The sequence below is a fragment of the Salvelinus fontinalis genome, chromosome 14, assembly GCF_029448725.1.
Source record: "Salvelinus fontinalis isolate EN_2023a chromosome 14, ASM2944872v1, whole genome shotgun sequence".
Classification (NCBI taxonomy): Eukaryota; Metazoa; Chordata; class Actinopteri; order Salmoniformes; family Salmonidae; genus Salvelinus; species Salvelinus fontinalis.
This window is the reverse complement of record NC_074678.1, coordinates 2,363,628-2,391,053: the sequence shown is the minus strand read 5'-3', so window position 1 is coordinate 2,391,053 and position 27,426 is coordinate 2,363,628. Positions and strand designations below refer to the sequence as shown.

General features: G+C 36.3%; 1 protein-coding gene across 1 annotated transcript; it reads right to left on the bottom strand.

Annotated features, from left to right (window-relative positions):
- LOC129811129 (phospholipase A and acyltransferase 1-like) lies at nucleotides 1-27,426 on the bottom strand. Its single transcript, XM_055862336.1, has 4 exons — nucleotides 27,403-27,426; nucleotides 26,448-26,544; nucleotides 132-406; nucleotides 1-30 (listed from the first exon to the last, which is right to left on the bottom strand). Exons 1-4 carry the CDS (start codon nucleotides 27,424-27,426, stop codon nucleotides 1-3), a joined length of 426 nt encoding a protein of 141 aa, XP_055718311.1.

Below are 27,426 nucleotides of genomic sequence, written 5' to 3'. Positions count from 1 at the left end.
TTAACACAAATTCTTCAGGAAGTCATCTGCCTGTAAGGAAAAAGACAAACAGAAAACAAATTAATATGGAGTGCATCTCATCAAGCAAAGCATTCATTAGAATATTCTCTCAATTATACTGTCATGGCTACCTGTTGGGACTTTGATTTGCCATAACGGAGGAAAGTAACAAAATGCTCGCAGTTGTTTCCAAGGAGGTCATATTTTAAAGTGCGGCCTCTCATTTTGTCCACTTCCCCCATAATGACGTCAGTCGGCCTTGGAGTGTACTTGTTATCCAAGTAGTTCTTGATTGTGTAAGTATCCATTGATGCCACATCCTCTAATGTATCTATTGTAATCATGCCTTTAGTGGAGAGACTGGATGAGCTGGATGAGAAAGCACTCAATACAGCTGAAAACACATCTACAAAACAGCAAGAAAGAAAAAAGATTTGTGGTCAATCAAACTTAATCAATACGAATTGTAATAATGGAGCGGTCAACATCCACCTGAACACACTGCTACTCTCTGTTTATTATTAATTCATAGTCAATTTACCTCTACCTACATATTACACTGTACCTACATATTACACTTCTACCTACATATTACACTTCTACCTACATATTACACTTCTACCTACATATTACACTTTACCTACATATTACACTTCTACCTACATATTACACTTCTACCTACATATTACACTTTACCTACATATTACACTTCTACCTACATATTACACTTCTACCTACATATTACACTTCTACCTACATATTACACTTCTACCTACATGTTACACTTCTACCTACATGTTACACTTCTACCTACATATTACACTTCTACCTACATATTACACTTTACCTACATATTACACTTCTACCTACATATTACACCTCTACCTACATATTACACTTTACCTACATAATACACTTTACCTACATATTACACTTCTACCTACATATTACACTTCTACCTACATATTACACTTCTACCTACATGTTACACTTCTACCTACATGTTACACTTCTACCTACATATTACACTTCTACCTACATATTACACTTCTACCTACATGTTACACTTCTACCTACATATTACATTTCTACCTACATATTACACTTCTACCTACATGTTACACTTCTACCTACATGTTACACTTCTACCTACATATTACACTTCTACCTACATATTACACTTCTATCTACATGTTACACTTTACCTCTACCTACATAAAACACTTCTACCTACATATTACACTTCTACCTACATATTACACTTTACTTCTACCTTTACCTCTACCACTTTACCTCTAAAACAGCAAGAAAGAAAAAAGATTTGTTGTCAATCAAACTTAATCAATGCGAATTGTAATAATGGAGCGGTCAACATCCACCTGAACACACTGCTACTCTCTGTTTATTATTTATTCATAGTCAATTTACCTCTACCTACATATTACACTGTACCTACATATTACACTTAACCTACATAATACACTTTACCTACATATTACACTGTACCTACATATTACACTTTACCTACATAATACACTTTACCTACATATTACACTGTACCTACATAATACACTTTACCTACATATTACACTGTACCTACACAATACACTTTACCTACATATTACACTTCTACCTACATATTACACTTCTACCTACATATTACACTTTACCTACATATTACACTGTACCTACACAATACACTTTACCTACATATTACACTTCTACCTACATATTACACTTCTACCTACATATTACACTTTACCTACATATTACACTTTACCTACATATTACACTTCTACCTACATATTACACTTCTACCTACATGTTACACTTCTACCTACATATTACACTTCTACCTACATGGTACACTTCTACCTACATATTACACCTCTACCTACATATTACACTTCTACCTACATATTACATTTCTACCTACATGTTACACTTCTACCTACATATTACACTTCTACCTACATAATTACACTTCTACCTACATATTACACTTCTACCTACATGTTACACTTTACCTCTACCTACATAAAACACTTATACCTACATATTACACTTTACCTCTACCTACATATTACAATTCTACCTACATATTACACTTCTACCTACATATTACACTTTACCTCTACCTACATATTACACTTCTACCTACATATTACACTTCTACCTACATGTTACACTTCTACCTACATATTACACTTCTACCTACATATTACACTTCTACCTACATATTACACTTCTACCTACATGTTACACTTCTACCTACATATTACACTTCTACCTACATATTACACTTTACTTCTACCTACATATTACACTTTACCTCTACCTACATATTACACTTCTACCTACATATTACACTTCTACCTACATGTTACACTTCTACCTACATATTACACTTCTACCTACATATTACATTTCTACCTACATATTACACTTCTACCTACATATTACACTTCTACCTACATTTTACACTTCTACCTACATGTTACACTTCTACCTACATGTTACACTTCTACCTACATATTACACTTCTACCTACATATTACACTTCTACCTACATATTACACTTCTATCTACATGTTACACTTTACCTCTAACTACATATTACACTTCTACCTACATATTACACTTCTACCTACATGTTACACTTGACCTCTACCTACATATTACATTTCTACCTACATATTATACTTTACCTCTACCTACATAATACACTTCTACCTACATGTTACACTTTACTTCTACCTACATATTACACTTCTACCTACATGTTACACTTCTACCTACATGTTACACTTCTACCTACATATTACACTTCTACCTACATATTACACTTCTATCTACATGATACACTTCTACCTACATGTTAAACTTTACCTCTACCTACATATTACACTTCTACCTACATGTTACACTTCTACCTACATGTTACACTTCTACCTACATATTACACTTCTACCTACATATTACACTTCTACCTACATGTTACACTTCTACCTACATATTACACTTCTACCTACATATTACACTTCTACCTACATATTACACTTCTACCTACATATTACACTTCTACCTACATATTACACTTCTACCTACATGTTAAACTTCTACCTACATATTACACTTCTACCTACATGTTACACTTCTACCTACATATTGCACTTCTATCTGCATATTACACTTCTACCTACATATTACACTGCTACCTACATGTTACACTGCTACCTACATGTTACACTTTACCTACATGTTACACTTTACCTCTACCTACATATTACACTTCTACCTACATATTACACTTTACCTACATATTACACTTATACCTTTATATTACACTTTACCTCTACCTACATATTACACTTCTACCTACATATTGCACTTCTACCTACATGTTACACTTCTACCTACATATTACACTTCTATCTGCATATTACACTTCTACCTACATATTACACTGCTACCTACATGTTACACTGCTACCTACATGTTACACTTTACCTCTACCTACATATTACACTTCTACCTACATATTACACTTTACCTACATATTACACTTCTACCTACATATTACACTTTACCTCTACCTACATAATACACTTCTACCTACATATTACACTTCTACCTACATGTTACACTTCTACCTACATATTACACTTTACCTACATATTACACTTTACCTACATATTACACTTCTACCTACATGTTACACTTTACCTCTACCTACACATTACACTTCTACCAACATGTTACACTTCTACCTACATATTACACTTCTACCTACATATTACACTTCTACCTACATATTACACTTTACCTCTACCTACATATTACACTTCTACCTACACATTACACTTCCAACTACATATTACACTTCTACCTACATATTACACTTGACCTCTACCTACATATTACACTTCTACCTACATGTTACACTTTACTTCTACCTACATATTACACTTCTACCTACATGTTACACTTCTACCTACATGTTACACTTCTACCTACATGGTACACTTCTACCTACATGTTAAACTTCTACCTACATATTGCACTTCTACCTACATGTTACACTTCTACCTACATATTACACTTCTATCTGCATATTACACTTCTACCTACATGTTACACTACTACCTACATTTTACACTTTACCTACATGTTACACTTTACCTCTACCTACATATTACACTTCTACCTACATATTACACTTTACCTACATATTACACTTATACCTTTATATTACACTTCTACCTACATATTACACTTCTACCTACATATTACACTTTACCTCTACCTACATAATATACTTCTACCTACATATTACACTTCTACCTACATGTTACACTTCTACCTACATATTACACTTTACCTACATATTACACTTTACCTACATATTACACTTCTACCTACATGTTACACTTTACCTCTACCTACACAGTACACTTCTACCAACATGTTACACTTCTACCTACATGTTACACTTCTACCTACATGTTACACTTCTAACTACATATTACACTTCTACCTACATATTACACTTCTACCTACATATTACACTTCTATCTACATGTTACACTTTACCTCTAACTACATATTACACTTCTACCTACATATTACACTTCTACCTACATATTACTCTTCTACCTACATGTTACACTTGACCTCTACCTACATATTACATTTCTACCTACATATTATACTTTACCTCTACCTACATAATACACTTCTACCTACATATTACACTTTACCTCTACCTACATAATACACTTCTACCTACATCTTACACTTTACCTCTAACTACATATTACACTTCTACCTACATATTACACTTCTACCTACATGTTACACTTCTACCTACATATTACACTTCTACCTACATATTACATTTCTACCTACATGTTACACTTCTACCTACATGTTACACTTCTACCTACATATTACACTTCTACCTACATATTACACTACTACCTACATATTACACTTCTATCTACATATTACACTTTACCTCTACCTACATATTACACTTCTACCTACATGTTACACTTCTACCTACATGTTACACTTCTACCTACATATTACACTTCTACCTACATATTACACTTCTACCTACATGTTACACTTCTACCTACATATTACACTTCTACCTACATATTACACTTCTACCTACATATTACACTTTACCTCTACCTACATAATACACTTCTACCTACATATTACACTTTACCTCTACCTACATATTACACTTCTACCTACACATTACACTTCCAACTACATATTACACTTATACCTACATTTTACACTTGACCTCTACCTACATAATACACTTCTACCTACATGTTACACTTTACTTCTACCTACATATTACACTTCTACCTACATGTTACACTTTTACCTACATGTTACACTTCTAACTACATATTACACTTCTACCTACATATTACACTTCTACCTACATATTACACTTCTATCTACATGTTACACTTTACCTCTAACTACATATTACACTTCTACCTACATATTACACTTCTACCTACATATTACACTTCTACCTACATGTTACACTTGACCTCTACCTACATATTACATTTCTACCTACATATTATACTTTACCTCTACCTACATAATACACTTCTACCTACATATTACACTTTACCTCTACCTACATAATACACTTCTACCTACATATTACACTTTACCTCTACCTACATATTACACTTCTACCTACATATTACACTTCTACCTACATGTTACACTTCTACCTACATGTTACACTTCTACCTACATATTACACTTCTACCTACATATTACACTTCTACCTACATATTACACTTCTACCTACATGTTACACTTGACCTCTACCTACATATTACACTTCTACCTACATATTACACTTTACCTCTACCTACATAATACACTTCTACCTACATATTACACTTCTACCTACATGTTACACTTCTACCTACATATTACACTTTACCTACATATTACACTTTACCTACATATTACACTTCTACCTACATGTTACACTTTACCTCTACCTACACATTACACTTCTACCAACATGTTACACTTCTACCTACATATTACACTTCTACCTACATATTACACTTCTACCTACATATTACACTTTACCTCTACCTACATATTACACTTCTACCTACACATTACACTTCCAACTACATGTTACACTTCTACCTACATATTACACTTGACCTCTACCTACATATTACACTTCTACCTACATGTTACACTTTACTTCTACCTACATATTACACTTCTACCTACATGTTACACTTCTACCTACATGTTACACTTCTACCTACATGGTACACTTCTACCTACATGTTAAACTTCTACCTACATATTGCACTTCTACCTACATGTTACACTTCTACCTACATATTACACTTCTATCTGCATATTACACTTCTACCTACATGTTACACTACTACCTACATTTTACACTTTACCTACATGTTACACTTTACCTCTACCTACATATTACACTTCTACCTACATATTACACTTTACCTACATATTACACTTATACCTTTATATTACACTTCTACCTACATATTACACTTCTACCTACATATTACACTTTACCTCTACCTACATAATATACTTCTACCTACATATTACACTTCTACCTACATGTTACACTTCTACCTACATATTACACTTTACCTACATATTACACTTTACCTACATATTACACTTCTACCTACATGTTACACTTTACCTCTACCTACACAGTACACTTCTACCAACATGTTACACTTCTACCTACATGTTACACTTCTACCTACATGTTACACTTCTAACTACATATTACACTTCTACCTACATATTACACTTCTACCTACATATTACACTTCTATCTACATGTTACACTTTACCTCTAACTACATATTACACTTCTACCTACATATTACACTTCTACCTACATATTACTCTTCTACCTACATGTTACACTTGACCTCTACCTACATATTACATTTCTACCTACATATTATACTTTACCTCTACCTACATAATACACTTCTACCTACATATTACACTTTACCTCTACCTACATAATACACTTCTACCTACATCTTACACTTTACCTCTAACTACATATTACACTTCTACCTACATATTACACTTCTACCTACATGTTACACTTCTACCTACATATTACACTTCTACCTACATATTACATTTCTACCTACATGTTACACTTCTACCTACATGTTACACTTCTACCTACATATTACACTTCTACCTACATATTACACTACTACCTACATATTACACTTCTATCTACATATTACACTTTACCTCTACCTACATATTACACTTCTACCTACATGTTACACTTCTACCTACATGTTACACTTCTACCTACATATTACACTTCTACCTACATATTACACTTCTACCTACATGTTACACTTCTACCTACATATTACACTTCTACCTACATATTACACTTCTACCTACATATTACACTTTACCTCTACCTACATAATACACTTCTACCTACATATTACACTTTACCTCTACCTACATATTACACTTCTACCTACACATTACACTTCCAACTACATATTACACTTATACCTACATTTTACACTTGACCTCTACCTACATAATACACTTCTACCTACATGTTACACTTTACTTCTACCTACATATTACACTTCTACCTACATGTTACACTTTTACCTACATGTTACACTTCTAACTACATATTACACTTCTACCTACATATTACACTTCTACCTACATATTACACTTCTATCTACATGTTACACTTTACCTCTAACTACATATTACACTTCTACCTACATATTACACTTCTACCTACATATTACACTTCTACCTACATGTTACACTTGACCTCTACCTACATATTACATTTCTACCTACATATTATACTTTACCTCTACCTACATAATACACTTCTACCTACATATTACACTTTACCTCTACCTACATAATACACTTCTACCTACATATTACACTTTACCTCTACCTACATATTACACTTCTACCTACATATTACACTTCTACCTACATGTTACACTTCTACCTACATGTTACACTTCTACCTACATATTACACTTCTACCTACATATTACACTTCTACCTACATATTACACTTCTACCTACATGTTACACTTCTACCTACATATTACACTTCTACCTACATATTACACTTTACTTCTACCTACATATTACACTTTACCTCTACCTACATATTACACTTCTACCTACATATTACACTTCTACCTACATGTTACACTTCTACCTACATATTACACTTCTACCTACATATTACATTTCTACCTACATATTACACTTCTACCTACATATTACACTTCTACCTACATTTTACACTTCTACCTACATGTTACACTTCTACCTACATGTTACACTTCTACCTACATATTACACTTCTACCTACATATTACACTTCTACCTACATATTACACTTCTATCTACATGTTACACTTTACCTCTAACTACATATTACACTTCTACCTACATATTACACTTCTACCTACATGTTACACTTGACCTCTACCTACATATTACATTTCTACCTACATATTATACTTTACCTCTACCTACATAATACACTTCTACCTACATGTTACACTTTACTTCTACCTACATATTACACTTCTACCTACATGTTACACTTCTACCTACATGTTACACTTCTACCTACATATTACACTTCTACCTACATATTACACTTCTATCTACATGATACACTTCTACCTACATGTTAAACTTTACCTCTACCTACATATTACACTTGTACCTACATGTTACACTTGTACCTACATATTACACTTCTACCTACATATTACACTTCTACCTACATGTTACACTTCTACCTACATGTTACACTTCTACCTACATGTTACACTTATACCTACATATTACACTTCTACCTACATATTACACTTCTACCTACATATTACACTTCTACCTACATGTTACACTTTACCTCTACCTACATATTACACTTCTACCTACATATTACACTTCTACCTACATATTACACTTTACCTCTACCTACATATTACACTTCTACCTACATGTTACACTTCTACCTACATGTTACACTTCTACCTACATATTACACTTCTACCTACATATTACACTTCTACCTACATGTTACACTTCTACCTACATATTACACTTCTACCTACATGTTACACTTCTACCTACATATTACACTTCTACCTACATATTACACTTCTATCTACATGATACACTTCTACCTACATGTTAAACTTTACCTCTACCTACATATTACACTTGTACCTACATGTTACACTTGTACCTACATATTACACTTCTACCTACATATTACACTTCTACCTACATGTTACACTTCTACCTACATGTTACACTTCTACCTACATGTTACACTTATACCTACATATTACACTTCTACCTACATATTACACTTCTACCTACATATTACACTTCTACCTACATGTTACACTTTACCTCTACCTACATATTACACTTCTACCTACATATTACACTTCTACCTACATATTACACTTTACCTCTACCTACATATTACACTTCTACCTACATGTTACACTTCTACCTACATGTTACACTTCTACCTACATATTACACTTCTACCTACATGTTACACTTCTACCTACATATTACACTTCTACCTACATATTACACTTCTACCTACATGTTACACTTCTACCTACATGTTACACTTCTACCTACATGTTACACTTCTACCTACATATTACACTTTTACCTACATATTACACTTCTACCTACATATTACACTTCTACCTACATGTTACACTTTCCCTCTACCTACATATTACACTTCTACCTACATATTACACTTTACCTCTACCTACATATTACACTTCTACCTACACATTACACTTCCAACTACATATTACACGTCTACCTACATATTACACTTGACCTCTACCTACATATTACACTTCTACCTACATGTTACACTTTACTTCTACCTACATATTACACTTCTACCTACATGTTACACTTCTACCTACATGTTACACTTCTACCTACATGTTACACTTCTACCTACATATTACACTTCTACCTACATATTACACTTCTACCTACATGTTACACTTCTACCTAGATATTACACTTCTACCTACATATTACACTTCTACCTACATGTTACACTTCTACCTACATGTTACACTTCTACCTACATGTTACACTTCTACCTACATATTACACTTTTACCTACATATTACACTTCTACCTACATATTACACTTCTACCTACATGTTACACTTTCCCTCTACCTACATATTACACTTCTACCTACATGTTACACTTCTACCTACATGTTACACTTCTACCTACATATATTACACTTCTACCTACATGTTACACTTCTACCTACATATTACACTTCTACCTACATGTTACACTTCTACCTACATATTACACTTTACCTACATATTACACTTATACCTTTATATTCCACTTCTACCTACATATTCCACTTCAACCTACATATTACACTTTACCTCTACCTACATATTACACTTCTACCTACATGTTACACTTCTACCTACATGTTACACTTCTACCTACATATTACACTTCTACCTACATATTACACTTTACCTACATATTACACTTATACCTTTATATTACACTTCTACCTACATATTCCACTTCTACCTACATATTACACTTAACCTCTGTAAGAGCTGTCGCTTTCCTCATCCTCAGATGAGGTGAGGAGAGAAGGATCTTCGGACCAAAATGCGGAGTCAGGGAAATATGCCATCTTTATTTTATAACGAAAACCGATGACACGAAAACAAACACTTTAACAAACTACAAAATAAGAAAACGACGTACAACGGAACCTGAACATAAACTCACATCAACAAACGTAAACTCACGAACAGGAACGTACATCAAAACGAACGAACAGCCAAACAGCTCCAAAAGTGAATACATCGAACATAACGAAGACATCACAGGAGACAATCACCCACAAACAAACAGTGAGAATGCCCTACCTAAATATGACTCTTGATTAGAGGAAAATGCAAACCACCTGCCTCTAATCAAGAGCCATACCAGGCAAACCGAAACCAACATAGAAACAGATAACATAGACTGCCCACCCAAAACACATGCCCTGACCAAAAACACATAAAAACTAACATAAATAGGTCAGGACTGTTACAGTACCCCCCCCCCCAAGGTGCGAACGCCGGGCGCACCAGCACAAAGTCCAGGGGAGGGTCCGGGTGGGCAGTTGACCACGGTGGTGGTTCCGGTTCAGGACGCTGTCCCCGCACCACCATAGTCACTCCCCTCTTCTTTCTACCCCTTCTACTGACCACCCTAACACTACCTTCCCCTAAATAAACAGCTAGCACCGGGACAAGGGGCAGCACCGGGACAAGGGGTAGCACCGGGACAAGGGGCAGCACCAGAACAAGGGGCAGCACCAGGATAAGGACCATCACTGGAATAAGGGGCAGCACCGGGACAAGGGGCAGCACCGGGACAAGGGGCAACACCGGGACAAGGGGCAACACCGGGACAAGGGGCAACACCGGGACAAGGGGCAGATCCCGGCTGAAGGACTCTGGCAGGTCCTGTTTGGACGGCTCTGGCAGGTCCATGCAGGCTGACGGCTCTCGACGCTCATGGCAGACTGACGGCTCTCTACGCTCATGGCAGGCTGACGGCTCTCGACGCTCATGGCAGACTGACGGCTCTCGACGCTCATGGCAGGCTGACGGCTCTCGACGCTCATGGCAGGCTGACGGCTCTCGACGCTCATGGCAGGCTGACGGCTCTCGACGCTCATGGCAGGCTGACGGCTCTCGACGCTCATGGCTCTCTGACGGCTCTGGCTGCTCATGGCTCTCTGACGGCTCTGGCTGCTCATGGCTCTCTGACGGCTCTGGCTGCTCATGGCTCTCTGACGGCTCTGGCTGCTCATGGCTCTCTGACGGCTCTGGCTGCTCATGGCTCTCTGACGGCTCTGGCTGCTCATGGCTCTCTGACGGCTCTGGCTGATCATGGCTCGCTGGCGGCTCTGGCAGATCCTGTCTGGTTGGCGGCTCTGGCAGATCCTGTCTGGCGGGCGGCTCTAGCGGCTCCTGTCTGGCTGACGGCTCTAGCGGCTCCTGTCTGGCGGATGGCTCTGTAGGCTCATGGCAGACGGGCGGCTTTGCAGGCTCATGGCAGACGGGCGGCTTTGCAGGCTCCTGGCAGACGGATGGCTCAGATGGCGCTGGGGAGACGGATGACTCAGATGGCGCTGGGGAGACGGATGGCTCAGATGGCGCTGGGGAGACGGATGGCTCAGATGGCGCTGGGGAGACGGATGGCTCTGGCCGTATACGGCGCACTGTAGACCTGGTGCGTGGTGCCGGAACTGGAGGCACCGGGCTAATGATAAGCACCTTCCTACTAGTGCGTGGAGCAGGGACAGGGCACACTGAACTCTCAAAGCGTACTCTATACCTGGTGCGTGGTACCGGCACTGGTGGCACCTGGCTGAGGGCACGCACCTCAGGACTAGTACGGGGAGAAGTGACAGTGTGTACAGGACTTAGGAGACGCACAGGTGGCTTAGTGCGTGGGGCCGGAACTGGAGGCACTGAACTGGATACACGCACTATATGGAGAGTGCGTGGAGGAGGAACAGGGCTCTGGAAATGCACTGGTAGCCTAGTGCGTAATGTAGGCACTGTAGGTACTAGGCTGGGGCGGGGAGGTGGCGCCGGAAATACCGGACCGTGCAGGCGTACTGGCTCTCTTGAGCATTGAGCCTGCCCAACCTTACCTGGTTGAATGCTCCCGGTCGCCCTGCCAGTGCGGCGAGGTGGAATAGCCCGCACTGGGCTATGCAGGCGAACCGGGGAAACCATGCGTAAGGCAGGTGCCATGTATGCCGGCCCGAGGAGACGCACTGGAGACCAGACGCGTTGAGCCGGCCTCATGACACCTGGCTCAATGCCCAATCTCGCCCTACCAGTGCGGGGAGGTGGAATAACCCGCACCGGCCTATGCACACGTACAGGAGACACCGTGCGCTCTACTGCGTAACACGGTGTCTGCCCGTACTCCCGCTCTCCACGGTTAGCCTGGGAAGTGGGCGCAGGTCTCCTACCTGCCCTTGGCCCACTACCCTTTAGCCCCCCCCCCAAGAAATTTTTGGGAGTTACTCACGGGCTTTTTCGGCTTCCGTGCCAGACGCGTTCCCTCATAATTCCGGTTCCTCTCTCCGGTAGCCTCCGCTCTCCTAAGTGCCTCCAGCTGTTCCCATGGAAGGCGATCTCTACCTGCTAGGATCTCCTCCCATGTGTAGACACCTTTTCCATTCAATACATCGTCCCATGTCCATTGCTCCTTCTTCTGTCCCTTACTCCGTTTAGCATTCCCATACCGCTTGGTCTTTGTATTTTGGTGGGTGATTCTGTAAGAGCTGTCGCTTTCCTCATCCTCAGATGAGGTGAGGAGAGAAGGATCTTCGGACCAAAATGCGGAGTCAGGGAAATATGCCATCTTTATTTTATAACGAAAACCGATGACACGAAAACAAACACTTTAACAAACTACAAAATAAGAAAACGACGTACAACGGAACCTGAACATAAACTCACATCAACAAACGTAAACTCACGAACAGGAACGTACATCAAAACGAACGAACAGCCAAACAGCTCCAAAAGTGAATACATCGAACATAACGAAGACATCACAGGAGACAATCACCCACAAACAAACAGTGAGAATGCCCTACCTAAATATGACTCTTGATTAGAGGAAAATGCAAACCACCTGCCTCTAATCAAGAGCCATACCAGGCAAACCGAAACCAACATAGAAACAGATAACATAGACTGCCCACCCAAAACACATGCCCTGACCAAAAACACATAAAAACTAACATAAATAGGTCAGGACTGTTACAACCTCTACCTACATCTTGCACTTCTACCTACATATTACACTTCTACCTACATGTTACACTTCTACCTACATATTACACTTTACCTACATATTACACTTTACCTCTACCTACATATTACACTTCTACCTACATATTACACTTTACCTACATATTACACTTATACCTTTATATTACACTTCTACCTACATATTACACTTCTACCTACATATTACAATTTACCTCTACCTACATAATACACTTCTACCTACATATTACACTTCTACCTACATGTTACACTTCTACCTACATATTACACTTTACCTACATATTACACTTTACCTACATAATACACTTCTACCTATATGTTACACTTTACCTCTACTTACACATTACACTTCTACCAACATGTTACACTTCTACCTACATATTACACTTTTACCTACATATTACACTTCTACCTACATATTACACTTCTACCTACATGTTACACTTTCCCTCTACCTACATATTACACTTCTACCTACATGTTACACTTCTACCTACATGTTACACTTCTACCTACATATATTACACTTCTACCTACATGTTACACTTCTACCTACATATTACACTTCTACCTACATATTACACTTCTACCTACATGTTACACTTGACCTCTACCTACATATTACATTTCTACCTACATATTATACTTTACCTCTACCTACATAATACACTTCTACCTACATATTACACTTTACCTCTACCTACATAATACACTTCTACCTACATATTACACTTTACCTCTACCTACATATTACACTTCTACCTACATATTACACTTCTACCTACATGTTACACTTCTACCTACATGTTACACTTCTACCTACATATTACACTTCTACCTACATATTACATTTCTACCTACATATTACACTTCTACCTACATATTACACTTCTACCTACATTTTACACTTCTACCTACATGTTACACTTCTACCTACATGTTACACTTCTACCTACATATTACACTTCTACCTACATATTACACTACTACCTACATATTACACTTCTATCTACATATTACACTTTACCTCTACCTACATATTACACTTCTACCTACATGTTACACTTCTACCTACATGTTACAATTCAACCTACATATTACACTTCTACCTACATATTACACTTCTACCTACATGTTACACTTCTACCTACATATTACACTTCTACCTACATATTACACTTCTACCTACATATTACACTTCTACCTACATATGACACTTCTACCTACATATTACACTTCTAACTACATGTTAAACTTCTACCTACATATTGCACTTCTACCTACATGTTACACTTCTACCTACATATTACACTTCTATCTGCATATTACACTTCTACCTACATATTACACTGCTACCTACATGTTACACTGCTAACCACATGTTACACTTTACCTACATGTTCCACTTTACCTCTACCTACATATTACACTTCTACCTACATATTACACTTTACCTACATATTACACTTATACCTTTATATTACACTTCTACCTACATATTACACTTCTACCTACATATTACAATTTACCTCTACCTACATAATACACTTCTACCTACATATTACACTTCTACCTACATGCTACACTTCTACCTACATATTACACTTTACCTACATATTACACTTTACCTACATAATACACTTCTACCTATATGTTACACTTTACCTCTACTTACACATTACACTTCTACCAACATGTTACACTTCTACCTACATATTACACTTCTACCTACATATTACACTTCTACCTACATATTACACTTTACCTCTACCTACATAATACACTTCTACCTACATATTACACTTTACCTCTACCTACATATTACACTTCTACCTACACATTACACTTCCAACTACATATTACACTTCTACCTACATATTATACTTGACCTCTACCTACATATTACACTTCTACCTACACGTTACACTTTACTTCTACCTACATATTACACTTCCACCTACATGTTACACTTCTACCTACATGTTACACTTCTACCTACATGTTACACTTCTACCTACATGTTACACTTCTACCTACATATTACACGTTTACCTACATATTACACTTCTACCTACATATTACACTTCTACCTACATGTTACACCTTACCTCTACCTACATATTACACTTCTACCTACATGTTACACTTCTACCTACATGTTACACTTCTACCTACATGTTACACTTCTACCTACATATTACACTTCTACCTACATATTCCACTTCAACCTACATATTACACTTTACCTCTACCTACATATTACACTTATACCTTTATATTACACTTCTACCTACATATTCCACTTCAATCTACATATTACACTTTACCTCTACCTACATATTACACTTCTACCTACATGTTAAACTTCTACCTACATGTTACACTTCTACCTACATATTACACTTCTACCTACATATTACACTTTACCTACATATTACACTTATACCTTTATATTACACTTCTACCTACATATTCCACTTCTACCTACAAACTACACTTCTACCTACATATTACACTTCTACCTACATATTACACTTTACCTCTACCTACATATTACACTTCTACCTACACATTACACTTCCAACTACATATTACACTTCTACCTACATATTACACTTGACCTCTACCTACATATTACACTTCTACCTACATGTTACACTTTACTTCTACCTACATATTACACTTCTACCTACATGTTACACTTCTACCTACATGTTACACTTCTACCTACATGTTACACTTCTACCTACATATTACACTTCTACCTACATATTACACTTCTACCTACATGTTACACTTCTACCTAGATATTACACTTCTACCTACATATTACACTTCTACCTACATGTTACACTTCTACCTACATGTTACACTTCTACCTACATGTTACACTTCTACCTACATATTACACTTTTACCTACATATTACACTTCTATCTGCATATTACACTTCTACCTACATATTACACTGCTACCTACATGTTACACTGCTAACCACATGTTACACTTTACCTACATGTTCCACTTTACCTCTACCTACATATTACACTTCTACCTACATATTACACTTTACCTACATATTACACTTATACCTTTATATTACACTTCTACCTACATATTACACTTCTACCTACATATTACAATTTACCTCTACCTACATAATACACTTCTACCTACATATTACACTTCTACCTACATGCTACACTTCTACCTACATATTACACTTTACCTACATATTACACTTTACCTACATAATACACTTCTACCTATATGTTACACTTTACCTCTACTTACACATTACACTTCTACCAACATGTTACACTTCTACCTACATATTACACTTCTACCTACATATTACACTTCTACCTACATATTACACTTTACCTCTACCTACATAATACACTTCTACCTACATATTACACTTTACCTCTACCTACATATTACACTTCTACCTACACATTACACTTCCAACTACATATTACACTTCTACCTACATATTATACTTGACCTCTACCTACATATTACACTTCTACCTACACGTTACACTTTACTTCTACCTACATATTACACTTCCACCTACATGTTACACTTCTACCTACATGTTACACTTCTACCTACATGTTACACTTCTACCTACATGTTACACTTCTACCTACATATTACACGTTTACCTACATATTACACTTCTACCTACATATTACACTTCTACCTACATGTTACACCTTACCTCTACCTACATATTACACTTCTACCTACATGTTACACTTCTACCTACATGTTACACTTCTACCTACATGTTACACTTCTACCTACATATTACACTTCTACCTACATATTCCACTTCAACCTACATATTACACTTTACCTCTACCTACATATTACACTTATACCTTTATATTACACTTCTACCTACATATTCCACTTCAATCTACATATTACACTTTACCTCTACCTACATATTACACTTCTACCTACATGTTAAACTTCTACCTACATGTTACACTTCTACCTACATATTACACTTCTACCTACATATTACACTTTACCTACATATTACACTTATACCTTTATATTACACTTCTACCTACATATTCCACTTCTACCTACAAACTACACTTCTACCTACATATTACACTTCTACCTACATATTACACTTTACCTCTACCTACATATTACACTTCTACCTACACATTACACTTCCAACTACATATTACACTTCTACCTACATATTACACTTGACCTCTACCTACATATTACACTTCTACCTACATGTTACACTTTACTTCTACCTACATATTACACTTCTACCTACATGTTACACTTCTACCTACATGTTACACTTCTACCTACATGTTACACTTCTACCTACATATTACACTTCTACCTACATATTACACTTCTACCTACATGTTACACTTCTACCTAGATATTACACTTCTACCTACATATTACACTTCTACCTACATGTTACACTTCTACCTACATGTTACACTTCTACCTACATGTTACACTTCTACCTACATATTACACTTTTACCTACATATTACACTTCTACCTACATATTACACTTCTACCTACATGTTACACTTTCCCTCTACCTACATATTACACTTCTACCTACATATTACACTTCTACCTACATGTTACACTTTCCCTCTACCTACATATTACACTTCTACCTACATGTTACACTTCTACCTACATGTTACACTTCTACCTACATATATTACACTTCTACCTACATGTTACACTTCTACCTACATATTACACTTCTACCTACATATTACACTTCTACCTACATGTTACACTTGACCTCTACCTACATATTACATTTCTACCTACATATTATACTTTACCTCTACCTACATAATACACTTCTACCTACATATTACACTTTACCTCTACCTACATAATACACTTCTACCTACATATTACACTTTACCTCTACCTACATATTACACTTCTACCTACATATTACACTTCTACCTACATGTTACACTTCTACCTACATGTTACACTTCTACCTACATATTACATTTCTACCTACATATTACACTTCTACCTACATATTACACTTCTACCTACATTTTACACTTCTACCTACATGTTACACTTCTACCTACATGTTACACTTCTACCTACATATTACACTTCTACCTACATATTACACTACTACCTACATATTACACTTCTATCTACATATTACACTTTACCTCTACCTACATATTACACTTCTACCTACATGTTACACTTCTACCTACATGTTACAATTCAACCTACATATTACACTTCTACCTACATATTACACTTCTACCTACATGTTACACTTCTACCTACATATTACACTTCTACCTACATATTACACTTCTACCTACATATTACACTTCTACCTACATATGACACTTCTACCTACATATTACACTTCTAACTACATGTTAAACTTCTACCTACATATTGCACTTCTACCTACATGTTACACTTCTACCTACATATTACACTTCTATCTGCATATTACACTTCTACCTACATATTACACTGCTACCTACATGTTACACTGCTAACCACATGTTACACTTTACCTACATGTTCCACTTTACCTCTACCTACATATTACACTTCTACCTACATATTACACTTTACCTACATATTACACTTATACCTTTATATTACACTTCTACCTACATATTACACTTCTACCTACATATTACAATTTACCTCTACCTACATAATACACTTCTACCTACATATTACACTTCTACCTACATGTTACACTTCTACCTACATATTACACTTTACCTACATATTACACTTTACCTACATAATACACTTCTACCTATATGTTACACTTTACCTCTACTTACACATTACACTTCTACCAACATGTTACACTTCTACCTACATATTACACTTCTACCTACATATTACACTTCTACCTACATATTACACTTTACCTCTACCTACATAATACACTTCTACCTACATATTACACTTTACCTCTACCTACATATTACACTTCTACCTACACATTACACTTCCAACTACATATTACACTTCTACCTACATATTATACTTGACCTCTACCTACATATTACACTTCTACCTACACGTTACACTTTACTTCTACCTACATATTACACTTCCACCTACATGTTACACTTCTACCTACATGTTACACTTCTACCTACATGTTACACTTCTACCTACATGTTACACTTCTACCTACATATTACACGTTTACCTACATATTACACTTCTACCTACATATTACACTTCTACCTACATGTTACACTTTACCTCTACCTACATATTACACTTCTACCTACATGTTACACTTCTACCTACATGTTACACTTCTACCTACATGTTACACTTCTACCTACATATTACACTTCTACCTACATATTCCACTTCAACCTACATATTACACTTTACCTCTACCTACATATTACACATATACCTTTATATTACACTTCTACCTACATATTCCACTTCAATCTACATATTACACTTTACCTCTACCTACATATTACACTTCTACCTACATGTTAAACTTCTACCTACATGTTACACTTCTACCTACATATTACACTTCTACCTACATATTACACTTCACCTACATATTACACTTATACCTTTATATTACACTTCTACCTACATATTCCACTTCTACCTACAAACTACACTTCTACCTACATATTACACTTCTACCTACATATTACACTTTACCTCTACCTACATATTACACTTCTACCTACACATTACACTTCCAACTACATATTACACTTCTACCTACATATTACACTTGACCTCTACCTACATATTACACTTCTACCTACATGTTACACTTTACTTCTACCTACATATTACACTTCTACCTACATGTTACACTTCTACCTACATGTTACACTTCTACCTACATGTTACACTTCTACCTGCATATTACACTTCTACCTACATATTACACTTCTACCTACATGTTACACTTCTACCTAGATATTACACTTCTACCTACATATTACACTTCTACCTACATGTTACACTTCTACCTACATGTTACACTTCTACCTACATGTTACACTTCTACCTACATATTACACTTTTACCTACATATTACACTTCTACCTACATATTACACTTCTACCTACATGTTACACTTTCCCTCTACCTACATATTACACTTCTACCTACATATTACACTTTACCTCTACCTACATATTACACTTCTACCTACACATTACACTTCCAACTACATATTACACTTCTACCTACATATTACACTTGACCTCTACCTACATATTACACTTCTACCTACATGTTACACTTTACTTCTACCTACATATTACACTTCTACCTACATGTTACACTTCTACCTACATGTTACACTTCTACCTACATGTTACACTTCTACCTACATATTACACTTCTACCTACATATTACACTTCTACCTACATGTTACACTTCTACCTAGATATTACACTTCTACCTACATATTACACTTCTACCTACATGTTACACTTCTACCTACATGTTACACTTCTACCTACATGTTACACTTCTACCTACATATTACACTTTTACCTACATATTACACTTCTACCTACATATTACACTTCTACCTACATGTTACACTTTCCCTCTACCTACATATTACACTTCTACCTACATGTTACACTTCTACCTACATGTTACACTTCTACCTACATATATTACACTTCTACCTACATGTTACACTTCTACCTACATATTACACTTCTACCTACATGTTACACTTCTACCTACATATTACACTTTACCTACATATTACACTTATACCTTTATATTCCACTTCTACCTACATATTCCACTTCAACCTACATATTACACTTTACCTCTACCTACATATTACACTTCTACCTACATGTTACACTTCTACCTACATGTTACACTTCTACCTACATATTACACTTCTACCTACATATTACACTTTACCTACATATTACACTTATACCTTTATATTACACTTCTACCTACATATTCCACTTCTACCTACATATTACACTTTACCTCTACCTACATCTTGCACTTCTACCTACATATTACACTTCTACCTACATGTTACACTTCTACCTACATATTACACTTTACCTACATATTACACTTATACCTTTATATTACACTTCTACCTACATATTACACTTCTACCTACATATTACAATTTACCTCTACCTACATAATACACTTCTACCTACATATTACACTTCTACCTACATGTTACACTTCTACCTACATATTACACTTTACCTACATATTACACTTTACCTACATAATACACTTCTACCTATATGTTACACTTTACCTCTACTTACACATTACACTTCTACCAACATGTTACACTTCTACCTACATATTACACTTCTACCTACATATTACACTTCTACCTACATATTACACTTTACCTCTACCTACATAATACACTTCTACCTACATATTACACTTTACCTCTACCTACATATTACACTTCTACCTACACATTACACTTCCAACTACATATTACACTTCTACCTACATATTACACTTGACCTCTACCTACATATTACACTTCTACCTACACGTTACACTTTACTTCTACCTACATATTACACTTCCACCTACATGTTACACTTCTACCTACATGTTACACTTCTACCTACATGTTACACTTCTACCTACATGTTACACTTCTACCTACATATTACACGTTTACCTACATATTACACTTCTACCTACATATTACACTTCTACCTACATGTTACACTTTACCTCTACCTACATATTACACTTCTACCTACATGTTACACTTCTACCTACATGTTACACTTCTACGTACATGTTACACTTCTACCTACATATTACACTTCTACCTACATATTCCACTTCAACCTACATATTACACTTTACCTCTACCTACATATTACACTTATACCTTTATATTACACTTCTACCTACATATTCCACTTCAATCTACATATTACACTTTACCTCTACCTACATATTACACTTCTACCTACATGTTAAACTTCTACCTACATGTTACACTTCTACCTACATATTACACTTCTACCTACATATTACACTTTACCTACATATTACACTTATACCTTTATATTACACTTCTACCTACATATTCCACTTCTACCTACAAACTACACTTCTACCTACATATTACACTTCTACCTACATATTACACTTTACCTCTACCTACATATTACACTTCTACCTACACATTACACTTCCAACTACATATTACACTTCTACCTACATATTACACTTGACCTCTACCTACATATTACACTTCTACCTACATGTTACACTTTACTTCTACCTACATATTACACTTCTACCTACATGTTACACTTCTACCTACATGTTACACTTCTACCTACATGTTACACTTCTACCTACATATTACACTTCTACCTACATATTACACTTCTACCTACATGTTACACTTCTACCTAGATATTACACTTCTACCTACATATTACACTTCTACCTACATGTTACACTTCTACCTACATGTTACACTTCTACCTACATGTTACACTTCTACCTACATATTACACTTTTACCTACATATTACACTTCTACCTACATATTACACTTCTACCTACATGTTACACTTTCCCTCTACCTACATATTACACTTCTACCTACATATTACACTTTACCTCTACCTACATATTACACTTCTACCTACACATTACACTTCCAACTACATATTACACTTCTACCTACATATTACACTTGACCTCTACCTACATATTACACTTCTACCTACATGTTACACTTTACTTCTACCTACATATTACACTTCTACCTACATGTTACACTTCTACCTACATGTTACACTTCTACCTACATGTTACACTTCTACCTACATATTACACTTCTACCTACATATTACACTTCTACCTACATGTTACACTTCTACCTAGATATTACACTTCTACCTACATATTACACTTCTACCTACATGTTACACTTCTACCTACATGTTACACTTCTACCTACATGTTACACTTCTACCTACATATTACACTTCTACCTACATATTACACTTCTACCTACATGTTACACTTTCCCTCTACCTACATATTACACTTCTACCTACATGTTACACTTCTACCTACATGTTACACTTCTACCTACATATATTACACTTCTACCTACATGTTACACTTCTACCTACATATTACACTTCTACCTACATGTTACACTTCTACCTACATATTACACTTTACCTACATATTACACTTATACCTTTATATTCCACTTCTACCTACATATTCCACTTCAACCTACATATTACACTTTACCTCTACCTACATATTACACTTCTACCTACATGTTACACTTCTACCTACATGTTACACTTCTACCTACATATTACACTTCTACCTACATATTACACTTTACCTACATATTACACTTATACCTTTATATTACACTTCTACCTACATATTCCACTTCTACCTACATATTACACTTTACCTCTACCTACATCTTGCACTTCTACATACATGTTACACTTCTACCTACATATTACACTTCTACCTACATATTACACTTCTACCTACATGTTACACTTCTACCTACATATTACACTTCTACCTACATATATTACACTTCTACCTACATGTTACACTTCTACCTACATATTACACTTCTACCTACATGTTACACTTCTACCTACATATTACACTTCCAACTACATATTACACTTCTACCTACATGTTACACTTTACCTCTACCTACATATTACACTTTACCTACATGTTACACTTTACCTCTACCTACATATTAAACGTCTACCTCCATGTTACACTTCTACCTACATATTACACTTCTACCTACATATTACACTTCTACCTACATATTACACTTTACCTACATATTACACTTTACCTCTACCTACATATTACACTTTACCTCTACCTACATGTTACACATCTACCTACATATTACACTTCACCTACATATTAAACTTTACCTCTACCTACATACTACACTTCTACCTACGTATTTCACTTCTACCTACATATTACACTTCTACCTACATATTACACTTCTACCTACATATTACACTTTACCTCTACCTACATGTTACACTTCTACCTACATATTACACTGTACCTCTACCTACATATTACACTTTACCTCTACCTACATGTTACCTCAACTAAAATGTACCCCTTCCTTGTATATAGCCTCCACATTGACTCTGTACCGGTACCCCCTGTATATAGCCTCCACATTGACTCTGTACCGTAACACCCCGTATATAGCCTCCACATTGACTCTGTACCGTAACACCCTGTATATAGGCTCCACATTGACTCTGTACCGTAACACCCTGTATATAGCCTCCACATTGACTCTGTACTGGTACCCCCTGTATATAGCCTCCACATTGACTCTGTACCTTTACCCCCTGTATATAGCCTCCACATTGACTCTGTACCGTAACACCCTGTATATAGCCTCCACATTGACTCTGTACCGGCACCCCCTGTATATAGCCTCCACATTGACTCTGTACCCATACCCCTGTATATAGCCTCCACATTGACTCTGTACCGGTACCCCCTGTATATAGCCTCCACATTGACTCTATACCCATACCCACTGTATATAGCCTCCACATTGACTCTGTACCCATACCCCCTGTATATAGCCTCCACATTGACTCTGTACCCATACCCCCTGTATATAGCCTCCACATTGACTCTGTACCGGTACCCCCTGTATATAGCCTCCACATTGACTCTATACCCATACCCACTGTATATAGCCTCCACATTGACTCTGTACCCATACGCCCTGTATATAGCCTCCACATTGACTCTGTACCCATACCCCCTGTATATAGCCTCCACATTGACTCTGTACCCATACCCCCTGTATATAGCCTCTCTACTGTTTTTATTGTTGCTCCTTAATTATATGTTATTTTTTCTTATTTTATTTATAGATTTTTTACTCCAGTTTATTTTAGTAAATACTTTGACACTTTATTTTTTTAAACTGCATTGTTGGTTAAGGGCTTGTAGGTAAGCATTTCACTGTAAGGTCGACTACACCTGTTGTATTCAGCACATTTGACAAATACAATTTTAATTGATTTGCTGTGAAGACTGTTTGAGTGCATCGAAACCAGGATGTGGCCCCCAGACCAGTTCCTCTCGTCAGTTGTTGGCCTCAAGCGCAGAAATGATTTCAGACATGTATCAGAGGGAAACATACTAAACCAGCTAGGAAACATAACGACCATATATGGAGGGGTTGTAAGAGACAGAGAACACAGCAGATGCTGTAGCTGATTGATTACGTTCATAAAGTTCTGACTATGGACCATGTTCAGATATCAGTTTTACTCTGCTGTTAACATTTGACTTCAGGAGAAAAACATCATACCTGGAATTACCATCTGGATGACCTCTCCATTTCCAATGTACAGAGCCCAGTGTTTGTATTGACCTCTGTTTATCTCAATCATGTCACCAATCTCCATCTAAGAATAAGGTGGTAAGAAGACCTTTAGTTATGCAACACCCCACACACACAGTCCTGTTTTACTAACCTATTTTCTCCAACACTAACCCTAATTCTAACTCTAAACCCCCTAGAAATAGCCTTTTTCCCAGTTTGCCCATTATTTGTTTGTTTACTATAGTTGTGGGGACTTCTGGTCCCCATAAGTATAGTTAAACACAGTGGTGTAAAGTACTCAACTAAAAGAAGTTTAAAAAAGTACTACTTAAGTTGTTTTTTGGGGTATCTGTACTTTACTTTACTATTTCTATTTTCTTTTACTTCTACTTTACTTTCACTTCACTACATTCCTAAAGAAAATAATGTACCTTTTGCTCCATACATATTCCCTGACACCCAGAAGTACTTGTTACATTTTGAATGCTTAGCAGGACAGGAAAATGGTCCAATTCACGCACTTCTCAAGAGATCCCTGCCTCTGATCTGGCAGATTCACTAAACACAAAATGCTTCGTTTGTTAATTAAGTCTTAGTGTTGGAGTGTGCCCCTGACTATCCGTAAATTTAAAAAACTAGAAAATGGTGCCGTCTGTTTTGCTTAATATAAAGAATTTGAAATGATTTATACTTTTACTTCGGATACTTCAGTATATTTAAAACCAAATACTTTTACACTTTTACTCAGTTACTATTTTACTGGGTGACTTTCACTTTTACTTGAGTCATTTCCTATTAAAGGTATCTTTACTTTTACTCAAGTATGACAATTTGGTACTTTTTCCACCCCTGTTTAAACATGTCCCACCCCACACACACATTAATAGTAATAGTAATTAATAGTAATTAGTATTAGTCAAAGATCAGCAGCAGTACTTACTGTGGTAAGACTCATGGTTTGCAT

What these genes read in the sequence shown, in the direction of transcription:
- LOC129811129 (XM_055862336.1), bottom strand. Translation starts at nt 27,426, where the DNA reads ATGCAAACCATGAGTCTTACCACA. An exon ending in CATCCAGATGGTAATTCCAG is followed by an intron (nt 407 to 26,447) that starts GTATGATGTTTT and finishes GCTGTTTTGTAG; the next exon opens with ATGTGTTTTCAGCTGTATTG. An exon ending in GCAAATCAAAGTCCCAACAG is followed by an intron (nt 31 to 131) that starts GTAGCCATGACA and finishes TTTTCCTTACAG; the next exon opens with GCAGATGACTTCCTGAAGAA.